General features: G+C 41.8%; 1 protein-coding gene across 1 annotated transcript in view; it reads right to left on the bottom strand.

The window, feature by feature from the left end:
- Positions 1-14,024, bottom strand: part of LOC139285875 (rap1 GTPase-activating protein 2-like) — a 65,975-nt gene that overhangs the window by 16,597 nt on the left and 35,354 nt on the right. Inside the window, exon 3 of the mRNA XM_070906548.1 lies at positions 4,620-4,704. Coding sequence (XP_070762649.1) covers positions 4,620-4,704 — 85 coding nt within the window. The remainder of the gene's footprint in view (positions 1-4,619; positions 4,705-14,024) is intronic.

Below are 14,024 nucleotides of genomic sequence, written 5' to 3'. Positions count from 1 at the left end.
TAACAACTTTGGCAGTCGACATGTGCTCTCAGCCACCTGCACGTTACCAGGAGGTGGTTGTGGTTGTGTGTGTGTGTGTGTGTGATCATAAGAGGGTGACAAGTGGAAGTGAGGAGATGTATTCCTGAAAAGCAGCTTTTGAAACCTTAGCTTCTTTTAATCTATCAAGATGTGAGCGGCACGTCCTCATAAATAGTTGACCGTGACGGTTTAAGAGACACACTGATGCAGCTTGTCCCGGCGGTCTTTGAGTGGGATCCTGTTGCGCTGACATTGTGTTCAATCATCATCTAGATCCCCTACAGTGACCAGACAAGACTCCTATCTGTCTTTCTGCTTCGCTGTCAATCTAAAACAGGACCTAGACCTGGATGTCTGTCTGGATGTCACTTTTCTGTCCTTGCACTTTGTTCTGTCTCTTTTATCAAAGTGTCTCACTGCGCTCATTTGTCCTCTCTTCTCTCCAAACGCTTTATTATGTTTTCTCTTTTCCTCTCTGTCCGGTTTCTGTTTCCTTTACTTTCTCCTGCTTTCTCTCTCTTTCTGTGTTTCGCCTCTCTCTCTCTCTCTCTCTCTCTCTAGCCCAGCAACAACATCTGCATCTCTTATCTCCCATGGCAACCCGCTGGGGCGACCACAGACCGCAGGCAGATTAGACCAGCTGCCTGCCCGCCTGCCTGCCTGACTGACACTCGTTGGCTGCTAGAATTCACACGTATTCAAGTAAAGTCATGAACATTATCATCCGCACATTGACAGCAATGATGATAAGTCACAGACAGGGACAGTGGCCTCCATGTCTCATCATGTTATCTTCAGGATTAAAGGAATATTATCAAAAACACTTCAATTAGAATCTTTGGTAAAGTTAAATTATTGGGGAAAGGAATTATACGGGAACAAGCTAAACTTGCTTTCATGATTTGTCGATTTATTTCTTTTCTCTTCTGTTTAGTCCTGGTGAGTCAAACTGACAGGGGTAACATGGGTGTCACGCTCTTCTTATTATATCCACTAATAATATCCACAGTCGCTTCATGTTGTTTCTAGTTGAGTGCAGTTCAGCTCTGTTTGCAACATGAGACGGCTTTGTTCAAAATACCTCAGCCAAAGTTAGCATTGTCCTAGCATGACCGGATGGTAGATCCACAGACTCTTCTCTCCCGCCCACAACACAACTCCTTCTCTGGGTCTAAAAGGTGACGGGTGGATGAAGGGATGGCTATCAGATATACAGTAACGGTCCGCATGTGAACCGCGGATTAATCCTTGTAGCACAGCTCTGTCAAAAACCTGGAACGCTGGCTGATATTTGCACTGACACACATATTTTTTTGATGCATCAGTCAATACTGTTTTGGCTTGGTCCCTGGGTTATGGAATGTGGTTGTGAAACACTGTACATGTGGGAGTTAACCTGCTATAAATACGACATAAAACCATAGAAGTTTCAGAGATGCAGCGTCTATAGGATACCGGACTGTTTCTACAGTTATTTCACTTACTCTGACTGAGGGGTGTGAAGGTGTAAAATATTCCCAAACTAGATATAACATGTTTTGAAATTAAAGCCAGCTAATTCTTGAGAGGCTGATACCGGAACTGCCAAATGCCTTTCTGAACTTTAAGCCCTGTGGGTACAGAATATTTACGTCAATACGTCATTATGTTTTGAGCACATGGAAATTATATTAGCTGTAACTGACACTGAAGTGTCAGCTTTTTCACACTAAGCATACTATATAGTTCACTGGACAGTTGGTAGTCTCTGGCTTGTTTGTTTTTCTTTAAACCAATCACAACCGTCTTGGGCGGCGCTGAGCCCAGGATGCAGCGACGGTGAAGCCTACATATACTTTAGTTCTGGAGGAGCTCACTGGACCCGTTAAAATCACCAACGATCCTAACCATTTTCAGCGTGTAGGCTGCTAGCTCGGAGGTTGTTGGTGTTGTTGTTTCAGGTAGCGACGGGGACTTTGAAAACAGTAACGCGCAGATAGCGGAGGGGGAGAGAGACTTATCCCAGCAGCCTACATCCGGTGAGTCAGAGTAGACAGTCGGTAATCAACATGCTGCTGAGCAGTAAAGTGATGAATGGAAGACAACATTTAAAGAGTTTTGAGTTCAGTTTTGAGTAAGTTGATACCTGAAGTAGATTCATTGCAGATGGAGAGTTAACTTACACACTTAGCCACACACTTTGATCTGAAAACAGCGACACACATCAAGTTGTTGAGTCAAAATGCAGACTTACCTTAACAACAGCGGCTAAAACATCTAAACCCTCTGTGTGTCTGTCTTCCCCTTATTCTTACCTCCCGAATACATTTAGAAAGTGACTTCCCTCTCACTCCTTTTTCATCTCTATTTTGCCCTTAAACGCCTCAAGGCTTAAACAGGAAAGTCAAGTCAGGCAGCAAACTGAATCGTTTGTCAAAACACGTCATTCCAGTGTGTATGTGTCTACAAAACACACACACAGACACACACACAATAGATCAGCCACGTGGGCCAAGAACTGTCTAAGATTTGTTTTGCTGCGTCAGCTGCAGTGTCTTTGAAGGTTGACTGTTAATATTAAGCACAGTGTGAGTCACTTCCAAGTGCAAAAATCACAGAATGAAATGCCTGAAAAAAAGCACACACAGACACGCCTGTCCTCACCCCTCTTAAAGATGAAAGGAAAGACAAAATGTCCTCACTTTATTTTCTTAACCTTTCTGTGAAGAACATACACCAAACAGCAGATCAGCAGCTCCAGTACTGTGCAGTGGTACATGTGCCAGTGTGGCGTCCCAGGAGACTCGTCTTTATGGCCTCTGTGTTAGAAGGGCAATGCCAATAACTACGTTGTGTCGCAACGACATGGAGTCTGTGCAATTAGATGTGAACGTTTCATGTGCTTACCAATCTGAGAAGCAGGGCAAAGGTCAACGTTGTATATAATTTAAATGTTAAAATAATTTCTAGGCCACTGTACATCGTCACCTGTGGTTTATTCTACACGTTTTTTTCTCTCATACACATTGCAGTCAAACTTGGATAGTCTTGTATCGGCGTCTGTGTTGTCTGCAGCAGATTCAATAATGACGGCTTAGTTCAAGGTGACATGCTGCAGAAAGTGACTCCCTCTTGCAGGAGCTGTCGTGTATTTCCTGTATATCGGCCTGCTAATCTGCCTCCTCTTTAATCATGCTGGAGGAAAAAGGAAGAATTATTCAGCTGTAGTGCAAGTGCAAGGCAGCATGAGTGATGAAAGTCTGAAAACGTCACACCTAACAATCTCATATAAATAGTAAAATGCTTTCTCTGTGTGTGCAGCACAATAATACATCACTACAAGCATCAGTGTTTCAACACCTGAGAGAGAGGATGCATTTAATTTGTGTTCATATTCAGTTTGGTTTTGCTCTGATGTTTCTTTTCAATTTGCCGAGTCACAGCTCCGGCCAAAGTTTCCCTTGAGTTTGATTGAACTTGACAGTTTGTGGTCAGGATACCATTAGCCTGAGAACAAAGCTTCAAACCTTTTCCTACTGTAGTTGGTCACAAACTGATATATACACCACAGGATAATTCCACTGCAATTCCTTTTTAATAACACAACTTTTTAGTGGCAAAAGGAAACCCACCCCAAAGACTCCAAGTCATACCAGAACTGCAAATAAAAGTAGTCTAATGAGGGGAAATAAAAACAAGTGAGATCATGTATGCTGACAGTATCATGTGCCAGCCAAGGTGGCCAAGGTTACTTCTCTAACCACAATAACAGCAGAGTAATAGTATGAGTAGACACAAAGAAGTTAAAAGTAAAAATATAAAAATGTGAGCTATGTTAGTGTCAGTGGTGACGTTCACAACTTAACATTACACACTATAGAGAGCACAGTTCAGTTTCTCCATGAGCTTTGCATCTCTTATGTCTCCCTGCCTCCAGAGGCAACTCAACAAATATCAGCATTTATATCAAGCAGACACTGGAGGAAAAAAAGGATAACATCACTCGACGCCTGGACTGAGAAGAAAATGATGTCACTCTCTCTGAGAGCAATATTTGGATTTTGATTGCCTTCATGACCTTGAGATTATATGGCAAAAATCATACAGGGTGTCCGAGTTGTAGAGTATGAATTTAACTAATTTAATGCAGTGAATCTATGTACATACTGTAGATATTCAGATTGATGCAAAATGAATATTTACAGTTTTTCATCAAAATTCAAGCTGACAGAATATACAGCGAAAAGAGGGAAGACAAGAAAAATAGTGCCATGGATTATAAAAAATGGTAAATGTTGTGACATAAAACAAGATCATAACGTGTTAAAACCCTAATTTGCTTTAAATGTAGTTATATAATGTATATCAAGTTGTTAACTTCAGGTTGTTGTGACACTGCAGTCACTGTCTGTAAACTGCTTTGCTTGCTAAAGAGATTTCTCAATGACGATAATCAGAATCAATCGATTTTCTAACAGGCCTAAAGGTCTAAAGGGTGAAATGTGTCAATGAAAAAGTCAGTAAATCGATATCGATCTAAAAATGTGCGCGTCTACACATGTATGTGCCACCATATGTGTGCACGTGCACATTAATGTGTGTGTGTGTGTGTGTCCTACCTTCATGCTGGGCGGCGCAGTGCGGGGCGGTGAGGGGGGACATTCTCCCAGAGGGACGTTGGAAATGTTCAGCAGCTCCTGTTTCCTGGAGAGGAGAGGAAAAAATGAGGAATGAACAAGGTTGATTCATTGATGTTCACCAAAATGTTCCAAGTTTGATCAAAGGTCAACTGTCCCAATTTGCACGCAAAGTGCACTTTCACAGGACTTTGATTAGGCTACATACACTGTCCTTCCCTTGTTTAAGTGAGTGTTTATGCCACTATTTGTCTCATTTTTCAAGAAGTTCACATTTCCTACATTTCTTTTCTGTCACATGTCTTCCTTTTGTCTTAATGGAGAGAAACTTATAAGGAATAGGAGCAAATGAAGGAAACATTTTGAAGAATAACACTATCATACACACTGTAAAATTAGAAACTAAAACCAACAATGAATTTATCCTGAAAAAAAAAATTTTGTTTGTGAAAAACACCATTGTCGTCTTGTAACTATTAAAAACACAAAAAAGTACATTGCATAAGGAAACATAATTACAGTACAGAGTTTACAATTAGTTTTGCTTTTCACCGTCGGTGTTGGTCTCGGTCTCGTACATATCCGAAGGCCTTCAGCGTAGTTTAAACCAAGAGCCATTAACTTACTAAACAGTCCAATTTTTAGTTTTAACTTGTAATATAATTTACGGTGTCAAAGTGAGAGCCAGTTGGAAATATGTAGCGAAGTATCAGATGGCTCTCTGCTGTTTTGATATGCTCTCTGGAGTCCCAGGAGCTGCCAAGGAGACTTTAAGAGAAGTACTTTGGAGCTATAGAAGCCTCTTCTCCTCTTGTATGCTTTTTCTCTGCAGCGTACTCAGAAGCATGAGTGCACATTAATGATCCCAGATGTTAAAGGTCGAGCTGCCACTGGGAGACAGCAGGGGGATTAGCTTAACCCCAGATACCTCAGCTGAACAACTTCAGATAGGACACTTTGTGATGGACACCTCTCATGCCGAATATATGATCAAGATCAGGAAAGTTTATGAAGAAGTGAAGAGAAAAGAACAGGAAAAAAAGCACAGATGCACTAGACCCTCTCTGCAGAATGCACTTAAAACCACATTTTCTCTCTGCCTCTGCATCGACCAACCTACTCCAGTACAACTTGCTGGATGTGAATAGTCATATATAGCCTATATCTCGCCACATAACCATATTACGTGGAAACCTTTCGTTTTGCTCTGCATGTAAACATGATGTGAACCTTGTTATATCTGGTTAAATGCTTATTTTGATACTGACAAATAGAACCTATACCATTTTTTTTTTACCAGTTAAACCAAAAGCTGTATTTTTGAAAGCTGTAAATCACTTCAGATTTAGTGGACGGGAGGACAAGATGAGAGTTTTAATTGAGAGTTTCTGTGAAATGTATATGCTCCTTCTTTCCTTTCATTAGCAGGAACCATAATAGCATGTTCTCCATTCTCTGGGTTGTGAGCAGCAAAAAAACAACAACTCTCAATTGCATACAGTATGAAAATGTGAAATAATAAAACTTGACGCAGCAACAGCTTGCTGTTGAAGAGGAGAGCCATGAGAGGTAGCAAAGAACTGTTTCTAGCCCGTTCCTCCGTTGAATTTCATCAACAACGCTCATAGCCTCTCAATTTCTCAGACACCCAAACAAAGGGGGAAAGTCACAGCCAAAAGTCTCAGTCACCACAGGCCAAACCCAAATTCCTGTTCAACCATATTCATTCCACTGTCCAGAGGAAAAGCCCTTACTGCTCAGTTCTTTCCACAGCTTTCACACAATGCACTGCTGTGTCCCCCTGTGTACGTAATGCTGCAGTATGTTAGCTCACAGTAACCAAGGGTGGACAATGTTTGAATGAGCATCATAAGCCAAGACAGACTGGGAGAGTTTACAAAAACGGAGGAAAAAAAACATGTTTTTTGTCGTGCATTGGTCTTTCTCTTGGTTTCCTTTCAGCCTGATGTAAAGAGGACGCCGCACACTTTCCACCACTGACCTGTGAAAAGGAAAAGCTTGTTCAGACCACTGTCCCTGGGGCGGTCTCTACAGCTGCTCTGTATGGGCACTATGACGACACCTATCTCTCTGTCTTATACACTCACATGCTGTCTGCAGAGGAAAACTGTGTGCGTGTCCGTGAGAGAAAGAGGGAAAGACGAGGAGCTGCTGTCCTTGCAGCCTGGACTGTCTCCGTGGCGATGAAACAACAGCTACGTCACTGCTACCGACTCCCACCCAGGAAGGGAGGGAAGCAGGGGGAGGGGGAGCACATAGTGGGACAGCGGGAGGGAGGAAGCAAAGAAACAATTTAGGAAGAATAGGTCATGGAGAGAGTGAGTCAGAAGAGGGAACTGTGGAAAGAGGGTTCAATGAGATGTGCAGTCAAGGCACTTGAAGGTGCTTTGCATAAGATCGTCATCGAATGGTGTAATATCAAACATTACAGCCCAGTATCCCCAATAACCATGTTCACAGTCCAAACAGTCACTGCCAACGCACAAGTATGTCCTTTACTGTATGTCACAGGGTGGGTAGTGTTGGTGTGGCGGTCAGGGTGGTGGATGGGAGCGTAGCAGGAGATCGTCACAGACTTGCCCCGGCTTGTGCCTCTCATGTATTAATATTACATTTGAGTCACAGAGCTAAACAAAGATGGTGGCTGGAAATGACACACGTCCTTGCTCATTTTATAGTATAAGTTTATTAACAGATGATTCTCTTACAAAAACAGCACTTTTTTCTTGTGTCATAAAAAATGAACAAGGTCATTATCGGCTACCATCTTTGTTTGGATTAGGAAATAGAGCAGTAACTTGGGAAATGTTTTATAAATCTTTGTGCAGTCGTGCAGCAGATAGAATATTGTTTCATCCAGATGGGTTAGAAGATTCATAAAATAGGTTTTGTTCAATAACCTTCTGGGTTTTTCAAAGATCGCTGGGGATTTGACATTACATTTGCCTTTTTATTAACCATAACCATGATCTTTCCTTGACCATAATCAAGTGTTTTAGGTGCCTAACCCTCCACAACATCTTCACCATAGTTTATTTGCCATAACCACAACGTTTTTTATTAACATGTATGTAATTAAATGGATGTAATTCAGGATTTCACCGAATTGTCCGCTACCAACATTCTCGTCTGGCCAGGGAGAGTGAAGTAAAGGCCAAAAGACAAACAGGAAGAATGATGGAACCAATGGGAGCAACACAGTCTTTTCTCCTTAAAAATACAAAGAGAAGACTGGAAACAAGGCTGGACAGTTAGCAGTACCTCTGTGCAATCAATTTCAACTCTGACTTAACAGATAAACGGGTGATTTTTCATGAAACGTTTCGATCTCTATCTGTTGATACCTTCACTGTTGGTTTCGAGGAAGTCAGCCTGGGCTGTGAAATGAAATCACAAGGTCAAATTGCATTCAAACCTCTGGCTCTGAGCGGGTACAAACAACGCGCGGCAGAAATTTCCCAGCGAGCCAAAGTGCGGCGTCCGCCACACAATGACATTATTTTGATACACAGTAAATACTGGCTGGAACATACAGCAGCTGTGGTGGTTTGTGTGACTCTCTCTGGCCCGGGCGCTCTGCCAGGAACAGTGAAGTCACCTCTGAAAAATTCATTTATCTAACAAACAATAAACATTCTTCTTCAATCAACTCTTTAAAGGATTTTAGGACGTAGTTGTTGCTGTTGTTGGGTGAATGAATGAAGTGTAATTTAACTCAAGCCTCACCTGGAGCAAAGATTAAGTGGTTGAAAAACTGCTGGACAAAAATAGGGCAGATCATGCTCCACATCTACATCCAAACTAGCACAAGATGTACCTTTCTTGTACTGCAGCATGTCTATAATCCTGCTTGCATTTGGCTGGCACTAATTATGGTTGATTCAACAGTAATTACATCTACACAGTCATCATGTTTATCTAATGATGCTCGTAATGTGTGTGTGTGTGTGTGAGAGAGAGAGAGAGACAGACAGATGGAGGGAGAGATTGTAATACATCTCATTTATTCCATGTATTGATTACACCCTTGAGATAAGATTAGGACAGCGGGACACCAGGCACAGGCAAAAAAACAGGGAGCAACACCTCTACACATCCCCACATGATGGACGGATCACAGGAAGAGGAGATAGGGGGATGAAAACAGGAAATCAGGGTGAAGGAGGGTGCAGAGAGGATAAAAATAAAGAACGGAGGACAGAGACAGAAGGATCGAGGAGGGGATGACCTGCAGGTCTCGGATATGAAGCCTCTCCCAGGGGCTTACTGCGCAATCCTGTTTCCAGTTGGGCTTCATATTTGTTATGAAACTTGATAAGGAGCCTGATCCTCATGCCAATTGGCCAATTACACAACTGATGGTTTCTCTAATGGAGTTAATACAACAGTAATTGAAGCCAGAGAAAAGGAGAAAGACGAGGGTTGTACAGAGACGGAGAGCGTGGAGGGCAGGGAACATAAGACAGCCTGCTGTGGAGGGTAGGACCCATCAACCCTGATGTATATTAAAGCAGACTGAGAATGAAGAACCACATCGCACAGCAAAATCATCTACTATATTACACATTAGACGTGACAGTTACAGCTCTGATAAGCACTTTATGCAGCTGATGTAGGAAAGGTGATGCCTATTGCTTAATATAACCAAAGTTAATTAAGTTATTGTATGAACACATCTTGTAGAAGATATAAGTAGTATTTAATGAATGGTGCTGAAGATTGACTCTTTATTTCAATTTAGATTTGCAAGCATGAAGAATTTCCTGCCCAAATGTTCCAACGTAACGCAGGTAATTATATCGGAATCTGGGCACAAATAATGTGAACAGCTGGTCAAATTAGTTAACTCTCCGTCTGCCATTTGTATGTAAGCAGCTGCATATTCATTTGACATTTTTCAAGCTCATACATGTTTGAAGCAAACGTTTTAGGCACGCAAGTGGCATGTCAGCCTTCTGTCTGTCCACTTTCGTCCACACTGAAATATCTCGCCAAATATTCCATTTAGCGCTATCATCAAGACAAACTTTTAATTTGTCCAATATTTTATTACCAAATACCTGCAAAACGAAAGACATTCCCATGAGCCTGAGCTGTATTTATTAGGAAATGTTAGCATGCTATGGCATGTACACTACTTTCTGCTAACAATCCAACAATGCAACATGCCACATTTTATAGATGTGAAAATTACAGTGAGACTCTTCACCCGTCAGTGATGACGCAAAATGACGATGATGAGTACGCGTCCGAAATCTGCAATTCAATTCAATACAACTTTATTTCTCCCTGTGAGGGCACAGCAGCTCGCCACCCAGATCAACAGATACACTCACAGTAAATGGGTAAACAAAGAGAGATACTGTTAATCAAAAAACTAAACATATTCAAAGGCTATAAGCTTAAAACGTTAACAAGTAACTATAAAAATCTAAGAAGATACACAATCTAAAAGTCATGATTTACTTCTGAGTATGCTAAGATTGAGTGTCTATTACATAGGGGGTTGTGAATGAGTGAACAAGGGTTCTTATTTTAGCAACTATGACTTAAGATAATCTGTGATGTTGTAAGGTACATCACAGTGCTATCTCAACTCTTTCATGCCCTTTAAGACACTTCTTGTCCTTCCTCTATTTCCCCCTGCACTATCTACTATCTATCAGTCTGCCCTTGTTAAAAAGTCCACTCCACATATAGAGGTAAGAAATGGATGTATGAGGCAGTCAGCTGTCCAACAGGAGAGTACAGGCATGCCAGATATCTGCAGATATGCGGAGAGGTCAGGGGAGCAATAATTACGAGGCAACTGTACTCGAAGTCACCGGCTGTTTCCTGTGGGAACGCCAGGCCTCGCCCTCTCTCTCTCTTACTGTGATATGAATAGATACAAAGATGACAGCAGACAGGAGATAAGACTGTCCAGCCAGACAACCTGAAACACTCTCATTATCAATAAGGGGAAGAGGAACAGACAGACGGAGAGTGGGGGGTGGTGATGAGGTGGAAGTGTCTCTGGGGGAGACATCGCTACTTTTTAAATTAATATATGAATTTGTGCAAAACATAATTGGTCCTTCAACTACAGAGCTGGCAAGTGGAAATAAGTGGAAGTAAATAACCATTTCATTTAGATGTTCTGCTGATAGAAGAGAGGAAATGGATTTTGTGTTTGTGTTTGTGTGTGTGTGTGTGGGGGGGGTCTTTTGCAGGTAAAAAAAAAGAAACACACTTCAAACACTATTTTAACACTATATAGAAAAATGCAAGCACACTGGCACACACACCTGAACACAGACGTTCTCATTATCACCCTCACAACTTCTTTATGTGACAGACTGAACCCCATGTCAACGAGCACACACACACGCATGCAAACACACAAGAGACCTTTAAGTGGCTTGTGTGTACTTTGCCGTGTAATTTACTTGCATGTTCCTATGCCATCAGTACAGCTCCAAGACACACGCGGGCATTAAGGAGTGTGTATTTTTGTGACTGACCCCTTATTATAAGTTCAACTAGAAACAACTAGAAAGACTCAATCGCAGCATTTCCTTGTGCTGGGGGAATAAACGTATGAATCAGTTGGCAGGACTGTCTGTGCGACAGTCATCTTACTCTCTAATCCCTCATCTTCCTTATTCTTCTCAATGTCTACCTATTTGTCTCCACCTGTCTTCTTGGTTCACTTGGCTCTCTTCTCCTCACTCAATTATTTCGGTAATTAATCCAAGTGTTAGACTAAACTGACACCGGTGAAGGTCTCGCCCTCTACAGGCACACACAGTCCCACCCTAGGAAACTAGGAGTGTGTGTGTGTGTGTGTGTGTGTCATTTTGTTCCTCCCAAAGAAACCAGGTTAATTATACTGCAGTAAGTGTGTTACCCTGGATAACGCTCTGATGGCTCACTGTAACATTGTAACTGTGCTGTGTTAAATATCTACTGAGTACTGCAGCCACTTTATTGACATAAAGACTGACTTTAAAGATCACAAAACAGGCTAGATGACCAGCTTCCCTGGCACACACACTGGATTTACCATCTAAACACCAAAGGCAAACAATAAAAGCGAGTAAAAGGTTACATACTGCAGCTTTGGTCTTACCTTTGAAATGTCAGTGTTGTTTTGTGTCTCGCTGCACAAATGATGCCAAGAGACCTATGATAGACATTTGCGTGTATTTACTTCCAAACAGCAGGGAGACACTGATAAAGGCCACGGGCTGAATCATGTTTGTTTCTTTGTCTACGGTTGTGTTTTATGCAGTTAATCACACTTTATTTGAATGGCCGGCAGTGCTGATAGTCAATTTACTGTTAGGTGACTATAATGTATTAGTAGGTGCATTAACACGGAGCCTTTTGATCCAGTAAACACCTGAATAACAGTTCAACAAAACGTAGTAAAAACACATCATTGAAAGAAATGTCATTCTGTGTGGGTTCAAAAGATGAAACGGTGTCATGTAAATGCTCTTATCAATTACTTTCTGTTTTCAGAATATTTAGTCCACTGGGAAGACGCACCACTCTCTCGTTCATTTTTTGTCATTTGCAAACGCTCTTGGCTACTTTTTGTGTGCTATTTCACTGGTAAGAGAGTGTGAACAAGGATTTAAATATATATATGTGAGAGTGAACATTCATTCAGTAGGTCTTAGAGTCTGCATCAGGTATGGATTCAAAACCTTTGATTTAAACCGACAGAGGTTTTTGTCCTTTGGCACAGTACTGCATTGCAGTGAAAAACATAGTTGCCTGGCATCACCACTCACTCTGTCATATCACTGGAAATGCCATAAATCCTATCTAATCTTATTCATTTTCTGGGACCCACTTCCTCTTTATCATTGCCCAATCTCACCCAGTCACTCTGACTTGAGTTAAAGAAAAAAATAGAAGTTAAGCATCCGTCAGATGACATGAATACTTCTCTTTTCAACCAACTCCACCACTCCAGACTGGCTGATAACCACACCAGAGCAGAAAGGTCCTGAAGAAAAGGAGAGAGATATGAAGACAGAGAGGTGCAGAATGAATGGATGTCAGACAGAAAGAGAGAAGGCCGCAGAGCGAAGTACGGAAAGAGAGAGAATAAATGAATCTCTGCAGACTAAAAATAGCACTCTCAAGTGCTGGGTAAATAGGGCCGTCTTGGGTGGGTCTCTGGACACTTGTTAGAGACTATACCATCTCATCCATTACACCCCAAGACAAGGCTGACTGCTGCACACACAAACACACACACATATTTGTACAAACAGACAGCAAAGAGATATGTGAGTGCAATCAAATGTGTGCATGTATTTGTGTGCAGCTGCTAATCACAAAAGAAGTGACACGCACAAGAGGAACAACAGGGAGTTTAAAAGAGGGAGTAATTGAGGGTAGAGAGGAAAAACAGGGGGAGACCGGGGAATGGAAATACAAGTGAGTCAGTGAATAAAAAGTGGTTGTGTTAAACAGCAGGAGGAGATGGGTTCGACAGCGAGACAAGGGAAGGGACTGCAGGACAAGGAAAAAACTGCGTAAGGTGATCGAAGAAAGCAACATGAAAGACTGCACTTTAAAACATCGGCTCGGTCAAACAAGGTTTTTCTCTCTAAAAGCAAATGTTCACAATCTTCCATCGGCTTCACACACACACACACACACACACACACACAACATTAGGGAAAACATGATTCTAAGGAAATGCCTCGGCCTTGGCGCTATGTGAATGTGAAATGCAGGCTAAAAAATACATCTTACCATACAAAGTTACACAATTGACCGTTCCATAAAACCCTCCCCCAAACAGAGGTTGTCCAATCATAGCTTAGCAACCGTAACTAGACACAGCAGGTCTGCCAGGCTTTGGATTTCTCCACATGTTGAAGCAGCGTGGGAACTCTAGTGAGAGTGATACTTTGCATTTAAATAGTTTTAAAGAGTGTCTTTTTATTTACTTTTCCAAAACCTGAAACACAAAAGCTCAAGCTCCAAACTTCAGCATGCCTGTCTAACCCAGTGTTACGTCCAAGGCCAAGGAGGTAACACTGCATATAGCGAACTGCTGTACAGGTTATCAAAAACAGCCCCATTCACGACGAGCACATCTACTGTGTAGTATCTCCCGAGTGCAGGGGAGCCAGTCTCGGATGCTACTATATCAGAGTGTAGGCTAACATCAGCAGCTCTGTCCTGCTTTTTATTGGATTTGGGGAAGTTCACACTCCAGCAACCCCAGTCAAACACGATATACCAGCTAGCATTAAGTTTTCCAAGCACATCGGTTAGTCTTCATCCTAAAAGCCTTTTCTCTTGTAATGTTGAAAGTGAAAATTCTGTTTGAGACATACAATAAAGCATAAATCTAAC

Source organism: Enoplosus armatus, chromosome 5, assembly GCF_043641665.1.
Source record: "Enoplosus armatus isolate fEnoArm2 chromosome 5, fEnoArm2.hap1, whole genome shotgun sequence".
Classification (NCBI taxonomy): Eukaryota; Metazoa; Chordata; class Actinopteri; order Centrarchiformes; family Enoplosidae; genus Enoplosus; species Enoplosus armatus.
This window is presented reverse-complemented; position numbering and strand designations above follow the sequence as displayed.